This window comes from Musa acuminata, chromosome BXJ1-4 (assembly GCF_036884655.1).
Source record: "Musa acuminata AAA Group cultivar baxijiao chromosome BXJ1-4, Cavendish_Baxijiao_AAA, whole genome shotgun sequence".
Lineage (NCBI taxonomy): Eukaryota > Viridiplantae > Streptophyta > Magnoliopsida > Zingiberales > Musaceae > Musa > Musa acuminata.
Window position 1 is genome coordinate 27919002 of NC_088330.1, and position 21693 is coordinate 27940694.

The 21693-nt window shown below is 37.7% G+C and overlaps 1 protein-coding gene across 3 annotated transcripts in view; it reads right to left on the reverse strand.

Annotated features, from left to right (window-relative positions):
* The window catches only part of LOC135651524 (probable D-2-hydroxyglutarate dehydrogenase, mitochondrial), a 30957-nt gene extending 9818 nt beyond the window's left edge, over nt 1-21139 (reverse strand). The window contains exons 1-9 of one of the 3 annotated variants that reach the window (XR_010501860.1): nt 20861-21139; nt 20651-20767; nt 17622-17941; nt 16540-16641; nt 12628-12675; nt 4111-4181; nt 2508-2626; nt 727-822; nt 518-627 (exon numbers count right to left, since the gene is read on the reverse strand). Coding sequence is in view for 2 of the 3 variants with exons in the window: in XM_065171635.1 (XP_065027707.1) it covers nt 518-627; nt 727-822; nt 2508-2626; nt 4111-4181; nt 12628-12675; nt 16540-16641; nt 17622-17941; nt 20651-20744 (960 nt within the window). In the remaining variant the exon portion in view is untranslated. The other 2 variants (XM_065171635.1, XM_065171641.1) reach the window with 2 other exon arrangements.
* Nucleotides 21140-21693: the final 554 nt, after the last annotated feature.

The window sequence follows — 21693 nt, forward strand, 5'->3', positions numbered from 1 at the left end:
TGTCATGGTGCATGATGGCTTACTATATGTTGGTATGCAGGACCCATGTTGGTTTGGCCATTGACTGGTACCGATCTGGTACGAAAACTGTAAACCATGGCAGTAAGTCTACCGCCTGGTCCCCTTATATGTTCTTTTTGTTTTTATGTATCAACAATTGTCTTCTTTTTTCCCTCCCCCCTCCTGGTGTTCCTTTGCCTCTTCCTACTTTTGTCACTTCCTACTTCATCTAGTTGTGTCACTATTGTCTTTGCCTCTTCCTACTTTTGTCACTTCCAACTTCATCTAGTTGTGTCACTATTGTCATGCCTTCTCACAAGAGTTAACACCTCCTTTGCCTCTTGTATCTCTCTCTCTCTCTCTCTCTCTCTCTCTCTCTCTCTCTCTCTCTCTCTCTAAACCTTGATAATTTTGTTAACAAATGTCATATCATGTGTATGCTTATCCTTTTAACTTAATAATTGATGATAAAGATCTAGGTGTACACAATATGAAAACAAACAGAAAAGAGAACTACCTGACAACTTGTAAAATCTTTACAAGCAAGAAATGCAAGATTCATTGACATTAGCTTGGGTGGTGTAAGAATAGAAACCTTGGTCACAATCCCTAGAGAACCTTCACTTCCTGAACCAATTGCAAAATTCATTAGTACTCCACTACCCAAAGAATCAATCTAAACAGGTGAAATCAGCTAATTTCATTTATTTACATATACCAAATTACCAATAAACAAGTGTTTCAAATCATATCCAGTATTGTCCTTGCGTAAAGTGCCAAGCATGTCAAGAATAGTTCCATTAGCTAATACAACTTCAAGGCCTGAAAAAGTAAACCCAAGATCTCATGAGTAAAGAGAAAATTGATAACTGGCTAATTATATACCAAGCATAAAAAGGGAATACTGAACAAAAAGAGAACACACTTGTGAACTTTCTGATATGCTATCATCGCAAACTTATAGTTATCTGCAATTATATTTCACTGCCTGCTGCTCTGATGCAAACATCAGATGGTAATATCCTCCTCGTATGTTTACCTATAATTAATTTTCAGGAGGTTGTTGAGTACTATATAGCTTTCTCATTTTACAACAAAACAAGCAAATGATTTCCAAAAAATAAGTTTCCATTGCAAACCTAATCCAAAGAGTTTATTTTTGTTTATTTAAAACCTTTATTCTCCCCATATTTTCTTCTCCCTACTCTCTTCCTGTCTTTCTCACCTTTGTACTCATTTCATAATGAATTAAGTTGATAGGTTTTGCCTAAAAAAAACTCTTTTATTGCTTAAACAGAATTTTCAAGATTGCATATCCCAATGATAGTCTCAGCTGTCACTGTGAGGCTGGTCCCAATATTTGTTATTCGTAAATTTCCAGGGATTTCCTACAAAATATCCAAAGACTACAAATATGAAAATCTCTCTCTCTCCATATATATATATATATATATATATATATATAATGTCATAAAACAAGCATATATAATGAAGCATAACCAATATGCTCCAAATATAGTATAAAGAAGACTCCATGGCACATAAATAGGTCAATATGTTACAGCTTATGAATTATCATGGGACCTTGCTTAAGCTTTCGGAAGAAGCGGACATTGTTTCATATCCTGGATATTTCCCATCATCTGTCTCATCAAACTTTGGCTTGCCATTGAATCCACTTGTCAACCTATTAGTCATCTGGCTCGCATGTGAAGGCAAATCAAAGCTCATATATGAGTTAGGTCTTTACCTACTAGCTTAAGCTTTGAAAGAACTGTTCACCCAACTCATTTTATCATTCAGGTCGAATCTAATACCATCTAATGTTGTAGACCCAAGTGATTTATATGCCATATCCTAACAAGACTTCGATGAATTATTTCGAACATGTTAATAACATTAGTCAAACAATAATAAACTGTGGCAAGAAAAATACCACAAGAAATATCAGTATGGGATGGAATATATTAACATAGTCAATAACATTAGCTATCTCATCAAATTTTTACAAGAGGCCCAACTTCTTTTGCATGATGGTAAGTTGCAGGCAACAGAAGTCAAAGACAGTATAAATTTGATAGACATTGCCAAAACTGCTAAATTCTTTCATGGAATCCAATCAATTTTGAGATCTAACTCACAACTAAGTCATTTCATTCTATTTCGAGATTGTCTCACAACTAACGTCATTTCTATTGGAAACGATTCAATGATTAGATGATTTATCAGTCAAAAAAAGAAAACAGAATTGACCAAAACTAATATTTGCAAACAAAGAGGGACGTTTGATAATTAGGTTAAAAGTAAACCAAAATGGAATAATGATCAGGTATTACAATGATGCCACCTTCAAAAGTAAAAAAAAAATTAAAAATTCAACTAACAGATTATGCTATATGATAGACAACTATAAAGAGTCTTACAAAAGATAGCACCAACATTGTGCAAACATAACAGCAAGCATCACATTACCTTCATCAAAACAAAAAAAAAAACATTATAATTACCAAGAATAGTTCCATGAAGTGACCCATAACGTACAAAGCGTAAGCCACCGGCATTGGTTGAGATGTTTCCACCAATTTGGCAGCTTCCTTTTGCCCCCAAGTCAAGTGGCATAATAAATCTAAAAGAAGAACCCACATAATATTCCAATGCTAAATACAAATAAGTCAATCATCCAGAAAGATGCACTTTATGAAAGCCAAATTTGACTTTTAGGTTTTGCTGTGATATTAATTATGTATTAAGATTTTTTTTTTACTTTAAGCAAATAGTACTTTCCTCATATAGACTGCTATTTAGAGTATAGAAAAAAATAATGATTTGCCCAAGAGAAATTCAAACAGAATGTAAGAGTTTGTAGTAAAAGAAAAAAGGTCATATATAGATGGCAAAAGAATAAATCAAGAATAACCATGAAACAATACTAGAGACTTGCAACTTTTTTTAACAAACATACTTTCAAGGAAAGAGGTGACAACAATGCTTGTTTGAGAAAAAATAAAAATGCTGAACAGATATTCGAAACATTAATTTCAGTGCAACATATGATATTAGAAGAAAAGGCACTACTCCAGCTCTCCATATAAGACTAAAATTTTAGAATTGATGAGTAATCAAGAAACCATTTATATTTCCAATGTAAAGTTGCTAAAAGCCTACAAAAGTTTCAATTTTCTAGTCCAGTGTCTTCCTGGTAACCATATTCCTTTTTCTTCTTTGTGATTCCTTAGAATAACTTTTCCTGCCACATGCACCTAAACTTTATAGACAGCATTATAAAGTATGGGTATTCTGAGAATCTTGGGTTTGTCCAAGAATTTCTTCTACTAAATATGGAAAATAATAATTGGGATTCCATGCACAAATCAAGAAAATTAAGTCTGGCTCAACTCATTTGTTCAGCACATTTATTCACTTTTGTTCTTGATATTGACTGGGTGATAGGAGGATGTCATTCAAGTGATGTGGTCTTCAACAGTTCAAGAATTGATGCCCTCCACTTTTATTTGAATTTTCTAACCATTCACATTATATAAGATTGTCCACACCTAATTGCCGGAAGTAAGGAACAAAGGAAATCATCATCTGGGAGATCATTAAAGGCCACAAGAACCACCATCATGTTTTTATTTGCTGGCCAAGTTATATCTGTAATACTACAACAATAATTATTATAATAACAATAAGAAGAAGAACGTAAATTATATCAACCATTTGGAGTAGGCTACATGGTTTGTTCCGGCTATTGAGATCCTTGAAGGCCAATGTCTCTAGATCAAAAGAAGTCATATCTCTTTTTATTGATTCTAGCAAAGTTCCCTTAAGTCGCATCTATGGACTGTAACTTCTCCATATAATTGTGTAGTAACTGTGCAGTCACTTTGCTGTACAACCCATTAACTGAAAGATAAAAAAAAAATTAAGTAATCACCAAATCACCATTAAAAATACATAAACACAATCATCAAAGATAAAAGTAAAAAAAGAAAATATTATATTATTAATTGATTTTTCCACTTTAAAGACATCAAGCAGTTTTTTAGAATAAAAAATGCCATGGTATTACTTGTAATATATAAGGCGCAGATACTCATGAGGTCTTACCCTTCATTTTCTAAGAATGAGCTTAGATTCTCCAGTATGCATCCCCCTTCACAAACAAGAATACCATTGATCTGAAAGCAGTGTGTCATAAGCATGTCATTAACACAATTTTCCATGAAAAATATGGTATCTTTTGACTTTCTCATAAATTCCAAATAATCTGATCAAATTCTTCTCCATGTTACGACAACTAGTTTGATTGTGATTAGGGATATGTCAAAATCTTATAGTCTGTTGCTTCTTAAGTCCCAGTCACTCTCTCTTTAATAGGCTGCTAACCCCTTCAAGGCAGTAACTTTTAATGAAAACCAGAAGCTTATCATCCTGCAGGAATTCTTCACTTATGCCTATAGTATGATTTCTTTGAACTTGAATCACTTTCAAAAGTGAATCAAATTTGTTTCCTATCAGTTTTTCCTTCCTCATTTATAGCTCATAATTTTATCTTCCGTAGGAACCTTCATTTGACAGGAATAGAGGTCAAAGGAGAGAAGATCACCTGCGGTAGTCCAAATGACAATGGGCGATCTACAAGAGAATAATACAAATATTAGGAAGTGATTCTTCATTGGGAGATATCTCCAGCTGCTCACAAGTCTTAAGCAAACTTGTTCGAGAATCATATACACTCAGGGGAGATTAGAGGTTATTCATTGTTCCAGGAATTCTTCTTGCAAATACTCTCATGATGAACATTTGCAACATCATATATATAATGCATAGTACGTATTTCTATTATCTATTTTTCAAAAATACTTTATTATTCCTGATAATCCCAGTTATCAATTTTGTTTGATAAAAACTCAAACATTATTTTGTGCTACATCTTCTGAAACAAGCCCTGTGTTTCATGGATAGTGTGCTTGTTGATCTATGTAAGTTTCTTCAAATCTTTCATGTACCTTCAGAAAAGGACTTTAGCAGAATGCTGCAAAGTCCACTTCTGATTGACATCTTAGTGGGTTACAAGGTCAGAAATGTAGAATGTGTACATTTATTAGCTTGTCTGTAAGGCGGATCCTACATGGAAAGCATTGTGCATATTTTATTCTGCTCAATCAATCTAATGGCTAACCGAAAGATAGTGCGGCAGAAAGGAATCAGGTCTTGGTATGTGACAAAACATACAGAGAACTCTTTGGACTCCCTACTCCACAAACGCTTGAATCATGAGAGTATTTGTGATGTGAGTTAGGTTAGGTACACAACAGTTGATGAACTTAATATTAGTTAGGCTTATACCTAGCCCATATTCTGGGCTATGTGGCACAGGTTCCGCTTTACTCATAGCTATTATGTCAGTAGTAGCTATTGATAACAAAGCATACTTTACAGATAAGCAATTAATTGGGCCCCCAAAAAAGGCCAGCCCATGAGCAATGCAAAAGACATATCATAGGCACGTAGTTAATGTTGGTGTCATGCTTCTCAGATGTCATCTACAAATAATAATTATATATGCTACATGATTTAGGGCATTGATATGGACATTAAGCCACTGATTGGAGAATATTATAACACCATTAATCCCACTCCAAAAGTGGATAATGGATTCGTGTAACATGGCAAACATAATGGATTCAATTATGGATAAGATCCAAACGAATTTTTTTATAGCAAACATAATATTTGCAACTACTAATAGTGACTTTGATATAAGCATTGTGTAACATGTCACAGATGGTTGTCGTGCACCCATAACACCTTCATCAACAGACCATTCATCGCTTTTGTTTGCTTGTACATATCTTTGCCAATGTGTTTTGTCTTGTTTTGTATGTTTTTACTTGAAAACTATGAACATGAACAGTTGCATGGCTATAGAGCGACCGCTCACTAGAATGAGCAAAACTATCCTAGATTTTCGCGTGTCATGGCCTGTTTTCTACAAGCTGTAATGCGATACGAAATGTCAGCTATCTCAACACCCTAGAACCACCCAGGTGACACAGGACTGGATGGGAGTTTAGGGTAGTACTGGGCATTGATTGGATTCACAAGTTCAAATGTAAAGCCTACAGGAACTTGCCAACACACCCAAACACCCGATGGGCAATCGTTTGTGGACTTACGATTGTTCATTTGCCTTCTAAAATCCTTAATTTCTCCTTCCTCTCTTTCCTCTCTTGCACACCAAGTGTTTGCTGAATTGCTTGTAAGGCTACCCTCTTTACGAGACGTCAAGATTTATTCGTCGTTCGTTTTCGAAACTAATCAATTTGCACTTTTACAGGTCCTTCAGGACTTGAACGAGGTTGCAACTAGGCTAATCTTTTGCGACGGATAACGCAAGAATACCTCACGACTTAGGTAATTCTAGCTTAGTCTGTGACATTGTGATATCAGAGCGAACAAGCAATTCGAGCAAATAACAAAAGTTTACAATCTCGCCGTGGCGAAGCACCGTGGTGAATCGAGCACGATGGGGCAAGTCGGACCATTGCTGTAGGTGGGCTGCAAGTACAGACTCGCTCTCAAGCTATTGGGGCCGCCCAAGAGAAGCGTGGCAACGAAAATGGCAAGCAAGAAGTTAACTATTCTCCGCAAGCGAAGGAAGCCCAACCTGAATTGCCAACCGAAAAGAGAAGATATTAGGAGAGGCTTACAGCTGTGGAAATCCACCTTAATGTTCTCGAAGCGAGTCTAGAGGAACTCTACCAAGGCCAACAAAAGCTTCTTAGGGTAGAGAACTCGCAAGAAGAGACGGAATCTCGGATTGACAAGGTCGAGTTCCAAGTAGATCGATTAACGAAAGACACCAAAGACTCCGTGCAGCACCTACACAAAGTCATGGTGGAATTCATGTCCAAGATTATGTTACTCATAAGAACTCTTAATGCGAGAGGGAACAACACCTGCGTTGCTCTGCCACAAAGCTTGAGGGCACCCGAGCCGCATTGCTACAGGGTTGCCAGGAATGCGAGGAGCTCGAGAACTTTATGTTCGACATGGAACAGTAATTCCAAGCTACGAAGCCCGATTCTGAAGAAACCAAAGTTTTAATAGCAACTATGTATCTGAATGAGGACGCAAAACTTTAATGACAAACATATCGGGAAGAAATCCAACAAGGTCGATGTCGAGTGGACACATGGGAGGACTTGAAACAAGAGTTGAGAACTCAGTTCCACCCGAGAACACTAAGTTTGTCACAAGAAGGAAGCTGAGACAACTCCGTTAAAACACTTCCATTCGAGACCATATAACATAGTTTTCAGCATTGATGCTAGACATATAAGACATGTTTGAGAAGGACAAACTGTTCAGCTTCCTCGATGGCCTGAAGCCGTGGGCACAACAAGAACTACATCGAAGGAATGTCACCGGTTTGGTCGAGGCAATCACAGTTGCAGAAAGGCTCATCGACTTTGTTTCCTTAAAGGAGTCGGGGAAGAAGAAACAATCTTCATAAAATCGCCCATCTAAGTATTCCCGAGGGGAGTCTGCAATCAAGCAAAAGAAAAAAAGTTCTCACAAAGGGCCGAGTTCAAAAGGCAAGGCCCCAAAACTTGGAGGATGCTTCTTGTGTGAAGAACCGCACATGATAAGGGAGTGCACACAAAAGCAAGCACTCAATGCATCGACAGCATCAATTCATCCCCCTAGATCAGATAAGGGCAAGGTCGTCGCTCTTAGTTCGAGTAGTTTGGAATCCAACAGCGACGATGAGAAGTCGCAAGGACCCCAGATAGGAGCAATGTATTTCTTAAACGCATTGCGAGGTCAAGTGGGGGAGAACATGAGAAAGCAACAAAAAGCAAGGAACAACGAGATGATATACGTGGACATTAAACTAAATGATCGAACAACCCGTGCGATGGTGAACACGAGCGTTACCCATAATTTCATTATCAACCAAGAAGTTAGGGGACCTGGGCTTAACCTAGAGAAGAGCCCAAGTCGAATGAAGGCTATGAACTTAGAGGCTAAGCAGATCTCTAGACTAGCAAAGGAGGTCCTTATCAAAATCGGGACATGGAGTGGACGGACAAACATGATGGCGGTGTCATTGAATGACTTCCAAGTGATCCTTGGAATGGAGTTCATGCATGCAGCGAAGTTGGTGCCAATGTTGTTTCTAAACTCTCTATGCCTGATAGGAGACAATGACCCTTGTGTGGTTCTAATTTCTCGAGGAGGAACCAAGAACCCATAACAAACATCGACGTTACAACTGAAGAAGGGGCTACAAAAAGGTGAATTAACTTCCGTGGCTACAACAAAGCTAGAGCCACTTAATGTGGAGGCCACTCATGAACTTGTTGTGGTGGCAGACGTTTTCAAGGAGTTCACAAACGCTATGCCACCGAGTTGCTGAAAACTCTAACCGCTACATAAAGGCGTGGATTACTGCATCGAGTTGGAGCCAGAAGTGAAACCTCCAGCAAGACCACTATACCATGTGTCCCCTCCAGAGTTAGCAAAGCTTAGGAAGCGACTAGATGAACTGCTAAGAGGTAGTCTCATCCACAATTCTAAAGCACCATTTGGGGCTCCAATTCTCTTCCAGAAGAAACAAGACCGGAACCTCCGATTATGTGTCGACTATCGGGCCCCTAAACAAGGTGATAGTGAAGAACAAGTATCCTCTCCCACTCATCGCGGACTTGTTCAACCAACTGGGCAAGGCAAAGTATTTTTTTTAAACTCGACCTTCGGTCGGGGTACTAGTAAGTGCGCATAGCAAAAGGTGACAAAGCGAAGACCACCTTTGTGACCAGGTATGGAGCATTCGAGTTCTTGGTGATGCCTTTCGGCTTAACCAATGCTCTAGCCACATTATGTACTCTCATGAACTATCTATTTAACGAGTATCTAGACAAGTTTATGGTTGTCTACTTGGATGATATCGTTGTTTATAGCCAAACACTCGAGAAGCATGTCAAGCACCTTCAAAGTTCAAACAATTTTCAAGGTACTCAAGGAGAATACTTTATTCGTGAAAAGAGAGAAGTACTACTTTGCCCCAACGGAGATTTTATTCTTGGGGCATCGAATCAACAAAAGATCCATTCAAATAGATAAATCGAAGTTGCAAGCTGTGGCAGAGTGGCAAACAACAAAGAAGGTACCGGAGCTGAGATCCTTCCTTAGTTTTGTCAATTATTATCGGCGCTCCATAGTTGGGTGCTCGAAGCGTGCAGCATCACTAACGAAGTTGCTAAAGGAGCAGCCTTGGCAATGGTCAAACAAATGTAAAGCGATATTCCAAGACCTAAAGGCTGCTATGTTAGAAGAACCAATACTCAAATTGCTAAACTATGGGAAGCCTTTTGAAGACTATACAGATGATTTAGACTTCGCTATTGGGGGAGTACTTATGTAGGAGGGTCACCCAATGACCTACGAGAGCCGCAAGCTCAATGAGACCGAGCGACGATATCCGATACACGAGAAGGAGATGACAACGGTGGTTCACTGTGTATGAGTATTGCAGTACTACCTTCTCGGAACGCGATTTGTGGTAAGGACGAACAATATCACGTTGAGTTACTTCCAAATTCAAAAGAAGCTCTCCCTATAGTAAGCACGATGGTAGAACTTCCTGGCTGAATTTGATATAAAAATGGAGTATAAGTCCAGAAAAGCAAATGTCACGACCGATGCATTAAGTAGGAAAGTGGAGCTGAGGAATGCCATGCAACTAGAAGGCGGAGGCCAAGCAAGTCAACTACACTCCAACTTCCTTTATGGGATCAAGGATGGACTGTACAGTAATCCTTAAGCAATAACCCCGATGTAACTGATCAAAGAAAGAAAGGCACAACGATATTGGGTTTAGGAGGAATTTGTCTACACCAAAGGGAATAGATTTTATGTTTCCCGAGCAAACAATTTGAGGCGTGAACTCTTGGGAGAGTGTCATGATTCCCTTTGGTCAGGACATCCGGGCATTCACCGAACATTGGCTCTCGTGGAGAGGGCCTTCTATCGGCCAAAGATAGGGACAAATGTGGAGGAATATGTTCGAACATGCCTTACTTGCCAACAAGATAATGTAAAGCAACGAAAGCCGGTGGGATTTTTGGAGCCATTGCCCATACTAGAAAGGTGGTGGGAGAGTAACTCCTTGGACTTCATATCAAGCATACCGATGGTAGGAGGACTTGAATCAAGACTCGTGGTGGTCGATTGATTTTCAAAGTATGCAACATTCATTACTGCACCCCTACATTGCTCAGCGGAGGAGGCGACTAAGTTGATGATGATGAATATGGTGAAGTATTAGGGAGTTCCGCACAATATCATCAGCGATCGAGACGCGTGGTTCTTGGGATGGTTCTAGACCGAGCTGTTCAAACTACTGGTATCTAAGTTATACTTCTCCACAAGCCTCCACCCCTAGACAGATGGCCTAATTGAAAGAACAAATTCACTCCTTGAGCAATATCTTCGACACTACGTGAGTGCCAACTAACGGGATTTTGTGAAGTTGTTGGACATAACCCAATTCTCCTACAACTTACAACAGAGCTCTACATCTAACAAGTGCCCCTTCGAGATCATTACTAGACAATAGCCGTCAACTCCTCATACCTTAATGGTCAATTCTACCACGAGTACCCTATCAACGTGTCACTTTGCAAAGGAATAGCACTGAAACACACATATTGTCCGGGCTTACTTAGAGAAAGTAGCTAAAAAGATGAAAAAGTACACAGATCTAGGATGGCGATCACAAGAGTTTAAAGTCGGCGACTTAGTACTAGTGAAGCTCCAACTTACATCACTTCAGTTCTTTAAGCATAAAGTGCACATGGGACTGGTGCACAAATATGAAGGGCCCTTCCCAATTATCAAGAGGGTAAGCAATGTATCATATAGGTTGCAATTGTCGGCATGGCTCAAAATTCACAATGTAAATTCACAATGTCTTCCATGTAAGCAACTTGAAAGCCTACTACTCAGATCCGTAAGATGCTTCTCGAAGTGTTCCAACTCGACTACCCCTCACCAAAGCCTCATACAAAAAGCAAGTTGAAGTCATTTTAGTAGATCGCAAGACAAAACTACCCCATAGAGCATAGCAGAACGATTACTTGGTAAAGTAGCGAAAGCTTCCTTAGACAAAAGTAAGTTGGGTGCCTAAAGACACCCTACGACACGAAGAAGCAGTCATGAAGCCTACTAGCAAGCGTCGACAAGGGCATCAACAGTTTAAGTGGGGAAGAATGTCACGGACGGTTGTCACGCACCCACAACACCTTCATCAACAGACTATTCGTCACTTTTGTTTGCTTATGCATATGTCTGGCAACGTGTTTTACCTTGTTTTTGTGTGTTTTTGCTTGAAAACTATTAGCAGGAATAGTTTTCATGACTGTAGAGTGATAGCTCACCAGAATGATGCCCTAGAACGGCTTAGTTTTCCCATGTCATGGCCTGTTTTCTTTTCTACAGGCTGTGGTGCAATGTGAAACATCAACCATCTCAACACCCTAGAACCACCCAAGTGGCACAAGACTAGATAGGAGTTTAAGGTAGTCTTGAGCATTGATTGGATTCACAAGTTACCACATAAAGCCTATGGGAACTTACCAACGTGCCCGACACCTGATAAGTAGTCGTTTGTGGACTTGCGATAGTTTGTTTGTCTTTTAAAGTCCTTGTTTTCTCCTTCCTCTCTTTTCTCTCTTGCACACCAAGAGTTTGCTGAATTGCTTGTAAAGCTACTCTCTTTGTGAGACGTCGGGACTTGTCCACTACTCATTTTCAAAACTAATCAATTTACTCTTTTGTAGGTCCTTCAGGATCTGAACGATTTGTAATTAGGCTGACCCTTTGCGAATATATAATATAAGGTTGTCTCACGACTTAAGCAATTCCAGCTTAATCTGTGACAATGCGGCCCAAGTTTTTAAGTCAGTGGGTGTACCGAACAAGGTCATCATAGTTCAAATCACTTTAGAAGTAGAAATGTTTATAATTTATAGATAAGATACTTATTATGTTAAAGGGGCTTGTGATCTAATAATTTGTTGTCTTAATAAGGCCCTAGTAATGGATACTTCTTCCCATAGCAAAATTTGTCATCTCCACATTCTAGATAGAAGAGGTAATTTGGTAAGGTTGCTTTAATTGCATCAACATAAAAAGTAATCAACAAATAAAGACTTTCTAATTATACTTTTGGGTTCTGAGGTAAGTCTCAATTCAATCTAAGTTTGCCTTTACTAGGAACTTGTGACAAAGTCCAGATGGTTAACATTATGTTGATAACCGGGAACAAAACTCTTAACAAATATTCCATAGAAGCATGTCAGTTTTGAGTTGTATATAACCTCACACTGATGCACAAAAATCTAAGATGATAGTGATAAACTATCGCAAGGAGAACTTTGCTTGTCATATTTATTGAGGGCTAATCTACTGTAGGATTATACACCTTAGAAAAACTAAAGAAATAAATTCCACTAAAAAGTAAGTAGATGATATTATTACTTGTGAAGTCACAGATATGTTGAATGAGATATTAGTATATTACCACTGATATCCTAAAATGAAAGATGTAGCTACCTTGTCGAGGGAGACTATCTTGTCCATCAATGCAAGATTTATAATTACCTGCAAGCATAATCAACTAATAATGACCTCAAGCCCATGGGAGATAATTTTTTCAATTTAGAAATTTAAGGCTAATAAATACCTATATCTACAACAATAGCTACAACAATATCAGCAACAGCAATACACCAAGGATTATGGATGATTATTATATAATGATTATAGCATGACTCATCATGAGAACAACCTCTCAATGGATGATTATTATATAATGATTATAGCATGAATCATCATGAGAACAGCCTCTCTATGTAAAGAGGTAAGGTTGTTTACATTAGCCCTCCCCAGATTCTAAATTGATGGGAGCCTTGTACATCTAATGCTCTGTCTTCCACTTTCATCATTTGTCTTTTTATTGTCCAAATAAGTTATTATCCCTTTACTGCATCCAATTCAGCTTTTTTTTATCAAGTAAAACCGCAGGAGTCACAACATCTTAAATGCTAATTATGCAATATGGAACATTGATATTGATTGACCATTTTCATTTAGGCAAGGGAGAACAGTTTCTCAAGGAAAATACCATGGTTGGTCTTACCAGTCCGTACTGATGTACCAACCGACCATCGATATGGTACATACCAAACTATACTGACGTACCAACACATAGTACAATATGGCATACTGACAAACCAGTATGTGCCACCCGTACTGGTCCCCTATGGGACTGGTACATACTGCATGTACCGGGCAATATGTCATGGTACAGCAAACCTTAAAAAACATTTTAATTAGAGTGATTCAAGCAATCATATAATTTATCTTATAATACCTGTAATTTTGTTCTCTTCTTGATGACCTCCTTACAACTTCTTGTAGTAGTGAATAGACATAATGAATTATGTAATTGTCACATGTAAAAAGGCTTTTAACGATAAGATGGACCCAACAATAATAGATCAAGATGACAGATCTGTTATTATCCCAAACTTCTCGACATGGAACAAAATACATTACAACAACAACAATCCATAATATCCCAACTATTTGGGGTCAGCTTGTGGCATACAATATGTTGATGCTTTAAAAACCAGACAAAACACTAAAAGCAGAGTGATGCAAGAAATGCAATCAAAATGTCTCTCAAAATGTCTCAAAAGACCATCCAAGGTTTCATATATGGTTGAAATGGTATGTACTGACTGGACTGATATTTTTTTGGTTCAATCGAAGGTCAGCATTGGACCATGCGGCTCAGTGCTGGTTTGTATTCTTTTTTGTTAATTTTTTTAATTGATGACACAGGTCAGCATATTATCTGGTACATTGGTAATGTACCATTCCGATAAGGTGGCAAAACTGGTATTAGACTGAAATTTTATACCTTGTTATACCTTTCCTTATGAGTTTTATTTTAATGCACACGTAGCATAGTCAAGTACTATAATATCATGGAATGAGGTCAAAGAAATATATGCCAATCAAGACAATGTAAATTTCCAAAACCAAGTATGTTGATTTTTAGATATATGATCTTAACACATAATCAAACAAATCCACAAACTTCATAATCTTGTTCAAGCTAGCTGGGACCCAATAACAAAGAACTGTCTTGTGTTACCTAATTGATAACCAATTGGTTAAGGAAAATTGAAGTACAAACAAGTGATCATGAATCACGAGCAGCGAACATAATTAAGCATAATACTACATGTCTTGAAAGAAATATGAGGGGGCAGAAGGAAAAACTCTAGTTAGTCAAATACCAGCACCAACGACCAATTACGAACAGAACTTATGCAGAGGCTAAGAAAGCAAAAAAGAAAAGGGGGCATTCCTATCCCTTCCCTGCAAGTAAACTCGAAAAGCCACAATCTGCACTAAATTAAACCCAGAAAATGGCAAGAGAGAGAATAAACAAATTACAACAATCTACGACTATGGATCTAATATATCACAGCAGACCAGATGGAAAAAGTCAAAAGCAATAAAAGGAACCCCAAAAAAATGGAAAATCAGCCATTCTTCAAAGTTTGGCCAAGAATAGTGTGAAGACATAATCCTAATTAGGTACTGGTTCCTCAGCGATCTACAGTACATTTACCAAATAGAAAAATGGATTCAGACATTAGACAAAAAAACAGTTTAGTGCTAGTGTGAAAATGGTGCATCCTAATTTGCATTAGATGATTATCTTATGCTCCTGAATGCAGAACATTACACATCTGAAAGGATGTGAGATCAATAAAAACAAAAGCATAAGTAGAATCTTATGTACCTTAATGCAAGTAGGCATGACAACATATGGCATGTGTACTTTTGTAGGCCTATCTCCATAGAACTATCAGGATGGATGAATAATTTTATATAGAGCAGGCAAGGATGACATTTACGTCCTATAGAAAAATAGAACTTTGGATCTATGTGATGCTGCATGAAACTAGATTTGACCAGAAAAAGTAGTTCTTTCTTTTTAGCCAAGATCTAAAATCTTGGTCCCATACCAGTTTCAACATATTGTTAGATTAATACAGTAACAGTATATTGGGCAATATATTTATTTCTACAGCCAACATCACTAAAAATTAATTTTTATCCGAGCCATATGATCCAAGGTCAGTTCTTCGTTAGATCAATAGTTATCAATCCATGTGTAACATATGGAACCTAGGTTTCTGCATTGCAATTTTTAGTACTCGCTATCCATATCCATTATAACATCAACAATCAAAATTTGACCAGCAAAGTTAGAGGTGTGATTGGCTCTAGCAACACATAAAAATTATTAAAGGAATATTTCTGTCATGCTTTTGATTATAGCTAGTAGTTATGTATTTAAAAATAAATAATGTCTGTTTGTATGTGCATATAGTTTTTTTCTACCTGAACATAGATTAGTTTTCTTTACGGCTTCTCTAAAACCTAGGTGCTAGCATAGGCAACCAAGCAATCACTAAGATACATTTTAGCTTTTGGTTTTCTTTGACAACTTCAGTTAAATGCAAGAAAATAAGCACCTTAAGAGCAATAACTTTTGTTGCAGAATTTGCTTCTCATTATGATTTTAGCTTTATTTCTTCACCTTGAGTGGTATGGTAACGTCTTGATCACTTGATGCAGTATTAACTATTAAGTCTTAACAAGTCAACAGCAAAGTCCTCAAGATAGAGATTCAGCTGATAATGAACAACAAAAGGCCTCTTCTAGAATTTTATGAAACTATGAATGAAAAGGATTTAAATCTTGGTCCTGTACCAATTTCATGAAGTGCTATGGTGCTAGTGTGTTGCCCAGTACCACCGAAAATCCTAAAATATATATGAGAATTAAGTCTTAAAGTCTACAAGCTTCATTAACAACAAGAAGTAGTGACATCACCACACTGGTGGCCAACCCTAATCTTCTTTTAATTAAACTACTCTTGCTACCAAGATATAAATGCACTGCAATATAAGATTTACATCTCCTTGAAAAAAAGATTTAAGATTTAGTCTGCATGTCCACTCAGGCTCTAATTAGTTACTCAAGAGTGATTATAACCAATTTCAGTGTCTATATGAAATAATTAGTTTCCAGATAGATCAAATGAGAGATAGAAAGCACAAACCAAAGAGGACAATTATCATAGATCATCATGTTGGATGGTCAACACCCACTCATCAGATGATGATTTCCCTATCTTCTTGTTGACATATAAGAAAACATAGTGATTACTTTTTAGCCTAATCTACTCACAAACATGCACCGATACATATCTTGGATGTACAAAGGGCATCAATCGTGTATGCAACAGGTAGGAGAAATCTCTTTATCCACTACAGAATTTACTTGGACCACTATCAAAAGTTGAACATTGAAAGAGATTCCTAACATTTAATAATTCTGATGCTACATACCACGAAAAATGTTGAAAGTGAATAGTACCTCATCGTGAACAGGTACACTTCCTCCTACAAGACCTGTGTTGCCTCCTTGGGGGACAACTGCCAATTTTCTTGAATTGCAGTGGTGAAGAATCTTAGACACCTGAAAGTTGGAAAGAAAAGAGATATAACAAAGATAAAAATAAAAGAAAAGGCGACATGAGAGGATTAATAGAACTGAATATGATATATATATACATATCATCAAGTGCTCAAAGTGGAAACTGATTATGATAAAACCAATAGAACCATAATTGTGGCAGAAACCAGATAAATCAAAGGGCACTGTGTCTTGTTTGACTCTCATGCTCCTTATTTGTATATTGAGAAATAACTCAAGAATCTTTTCTAAGTACCGTGATGTTTAATTTAAAGTCATTTAACTTCTGATTGTCCCTCAGTGATATTTTTCCACCTCAGATCAACAAAATTTTCATACAGTGAGAGGATTGGACTTCCTAGCTAAACATCTACTTTTGTGTGGTTTGTTAGTATCAGATCATTCCTAGCTCTTGGACTAGTTCTATTTCTGAATAAATTATCTTTTTTTTAATCCTCACCAGAGTTTGCTGCAGATTCACAATATGTTTATATTGCTTATCATAATCTAAATCTTCACCATCTTGCAAAAGATTGGGTGGATCAATGTGCAAGGCTCCTGACACTGTGGGATCTGAGGAGAATCTATGTTGTTTTACACCTTAAAACATAAGTTACATCCATGACTTGACCCCATCACCTAGCTCACAAAGGAACAAATTTACCATGATAACACCAACTTGCGAAGCATAGAAGTAAATTCAAGGCAAAAGCAATAAACACATTTATGCAGAAGCAGTTTTGGAGAGGGTAGAATTTGATTTATCTTGGGTTACATTGTCAAGTGCACCTAAGAAAGTAGCCTCTGCCCAAGTCTTAAACACAATTATTAGAAGTTATTTTTGCCTTTTTAGTTTTTAGTTGACCCAGAGCATAAGAATTTTATCTTCAGCAACAGCCTTTGAAGCTGTTCTGCAAAAGGATATACAATAACATTTTAAACCCAAACAGAAGTGAAACTTCTACGAACTTGAAATCAGGTACCTCTTGGCTGCTTTTTGGTAAGAGTAAGAGCTTGCTTGAGCCTTGGTATTTCCGCATCCAGTCCACATTTGCAGCTGATAATCTATCTTCATCCTCAACAACATTCCTTTCACCAAGTATAGTTCTGAAATAGCTAATATCATCAGCATTCAAGTTTGAAAATGCTGGATTCCTTGGAATATCAGTGGCCGCAGAACCAAATGATCTCTGCTTGATTGCATATGTTTTGCCTAGATTTAGATAGTTAGAAGCTTGAGGTGTTCCAACAGAAACTCGGAACATACAACAAGGTCTCCAAGTATTCAGCTTCCAATAGGATCCTGAAAGTGGTGTTAGCAGATAACTTTTAGTCCCAACAAGTGCAAAAATCTGCAAATTAATCTTAAGTAAGCTGTAATAAGCAAAAGCTGCTTGATTGCCATTCGAAGGACTTCCTCATAAGTTTTTTTTTATATACTTCCTTACTACCTTGTTCACTGTTAAGAATATAACTACATAACACAATAGCATATCTTTCAAGATCGTCATACAGTACCAGTCCCTCTGTGGTAGCGGTACCATTATATAATACAAGGCATTTAAAAACTAGCATAATGGTTGGTGTGAAACAGTATGTATGGGTCTAACCATGAACAGGTATGCAGACCAAGGTTTGCAGTACCAACCCATATCGCTCAGTATGGGCAGCACGTATTGGTCCAACGGGGGACCGGTATACGGATCGCCCTCTACCAGGCGGTACTATAACCTAAACCCGTATTGGGCAATACAAGGTCTGTACCGGATGGTAACAGTCGAAATCTGACCATTACCGACCTGTACCGATTGGTAATGATCGGATTTCGACCGTTACCGATGAAGGGTTGAGATAGTCTTATTTCAAACGATCAAATTGGATGTTTAAACCATAGGAAAGGGTTTTTAAACCCTTTCCTCCCCCTTCTCTCAACTCATATCATTCTCTCAATCCCTTCAACTCTCTTAAACTCATTCTCACTCATATATAACAATTCAAATCATTTCTTTGTAGATAATTCAATATTAACGGAATGACGGTTCATAACGTACTATAAAGCTACTCCTAAGAGCCCGAAAAAGATGTGTCATTATTCTTTCCTAATGTAGATTATTTTTGCTAAAATTATACTAAATTTATATTTATTTTCAACTTAAAAACCCTAATCTAACCCTTTTTTCTATTTTGGGTATTTTTGGAGCTATTTTTATTTTTTTTGGTGTATCATCAGTATGCCCTAGCGTATCGTCAGTACACCTCGATACGTACCGTACCGACCATTAGTCGATACACCAGTACGGACCGAAATTGCAAACCTTGATGCAGACCATGAATTTTTGTCCTATATTCCAACAAGATTAGCATCCTAGGTGTATCATCTGGTTTTTAGGGTCGGAACTATAGTGTATGGGATGGTAAGCCTACCATCCAGTTCCATTATCTTTTTTTTTTTTTGACAACTTGACCATATCTTTTATATTTTCTCTTTACTTTCTTTCTCACCACAGCATTCTCTCTCGCACACTCTTTCTTTTTCTCAGCTGTTCTTTCTCTCCCCCCTCCTCCACCTCTTCTTCCTCCTCCTCATTACAACTGCTACTTCCTCCTCGTAAGGGTAGTTGCATCCTCCTCATCTGCCAACTCCTCATTCTCCACTTTCTCCTTCGTGCTCTTTTCCTTCTCCTTCCTCCCCTTCCCTCTTCTCTCCCATTTTGTCTGGTCTAGGTGGTACAAACCCTTACAACTGTTGATACGACTAAGTGTACTGGTACCATACTGGTCCAGCCACCAACCGGTATCAACACCATGCTGAGATTTTAAATCTTGATCTAAAGTATGATGCCAAAACACAATACAGTCAACAAGTAAAACCACACCAATTAGCAAGTTAATTTTTCTGCAAAAATGTGGAAACAAGCAAAAATACTCAAAACATCACATTTGTCAAAAGGGGGAATAAGCAAAATTACACAAACAGTACAGGTACCGATGAAAAGAAGGCAACATTTTCTTTTAACAGCTGCTAGCAACTTTCTGATGGATCTCCAGCAATAAACCATTACAACAGTGTCCATGACAAATTTGGAGAAAACTAGACCAAGATAACCAACTTGAAGCCTATAAAAAGGTCACTAAAGGATCAACACTATGTAATTAAGGTGATCCCTAGACTCCATAGGCCTAATTGAATTCCAGATTTTCAACCCTAACTCTCTTAACCTTGTTATCATCAAAAAACATGGGCTGATGCATTATGTTGAGACTTCCAAAGCACACAAATTGGCAAGTTAAGCTGAGGACCCTTGTTACCTTTATTTTGTGAGTTAAGTGGTCAACATTCAATGGATGAAAGGGAAATGAAAGGAACATATTAACTAATAACTATATGAAGTGGTTATAGATACTACTAGATAGACGGATGCTAACATGTACAAAAATCATATTATTTGTGCAATTTTTTGGGTGATTTTGATAGACCATCTCAAATCCAATCCAAGCTCAAGTTGAACCAACATTTCATATGCTTGGTTGGCCTTAAAATGATCTGGCCATGAAACAGTTTCCAGATGATCAAGCTTAAGAACTACCCTCGTAGTCTAGTACTATTCTGGTTTGAAGAATTGAACATACCTGTTGAATGTCAAGTTTTCAGTTTCGCCAATAAGACACAAAGATTTGCATTGCATTTGGAAATGCATAAAAGATTTTTTTTTATCACAAAGAGGTTTACAAAAGATTCTGAGAACACGTCAACGTCTGCTAGCCTGTTTGTCTAAAGAAAATTAGAGTGCGTGAAGACTCAGCATTGCTATTACAAGAGTTGAAAAACTTTATGGGCAACCTAATATTTTTGCGGAATATGTCGGTTTATAATTGTAAAACAGAGTTTCAATTCGAAAGACAATGAAGAAAGATATTGAATTAGCTGATTGCGAAAGGAATTCAAGTACAAATCTATGGAGTATTAGGCATAAAATTTTTGATATTTGTGGACTAGGAAAGAACAGGAAACCTGAAATGGATTGTTCATGGGAGGATGGGGTTGGTCGCCCGAGGAGAAATTGTCGATACCCTGCAAGCAACTGCGAAGCCCTCCGTCTGCCCATCCTCCTCGTTCCTTTGATCTAATCTGAGGAGAGTTAGGCACATTAGCCAGGGGAGGGCACAAAGAAAACCAGCATATACAATGGATGCGTACACGAAGTTTGGACGGCTGAGATACCACTTCAAGATGCATCTCATCCGTCCATCTGGGAGAGGCGTGATGCGAAGAACAGCCGGGTGACCGGGAGATCCGGTCTCTTCCACCGCATCCTCCATTCCAAGAACGATTCCGTGGAGAGAAGGGTCGTGGCAATGGGTGCGGAGATCGGGGACGCGACGGAGAGAGAGAAGCGGAGCGGTCGGCTTATAGGTGGAGCTGGAGATGGCGCTTCCGGTGGCGATGTAGACGGCGACGGCGTTCTGGAAGAGAGAGAAGTCGGCGGACGCGAGGGGGAGCCGCACGGTTGCAGCATTTCAGCGTTTCATGTTGAAATGATTAATGGAGTAGTTTTCTTTTATTTTTGTTTAGAAAAATGTTTTATTGGCATTAATTACAAAAGTAAACATATTAACTGCATGTTGTGTGTGTATATATATATATTAATCTTCAATCGTCTTTTTCGAGATATCCGAATTAATTAATATACTATTACATAAGTAATATATTTTTAAGTTCATGCGTGTGCAATAATTTTTTAATTTTTTTATTAAAAATTAATCACCAATCAAGACTTTAATATGAGTGATTTAATTTTAAATAGCTTTTTGACCTCAAAGGTAAACTATTCAACCGGTTAATGACCATCTCTCTGGCTCAATTAATCTTAACATTTGGAAATATCTCCTCCTAAAATATGAAACAACAGACTTAATATATAATTATAGAATAAATTATGAAAGACTATTTGTCCTTGAAAAGCTGTTTCTGAACCTAACAAGCTTCGATCATGTACAATATGCAGCTTAGAATTTTTTAATATAATTTCCAACGTGCTAAATGATCTTTTTGAC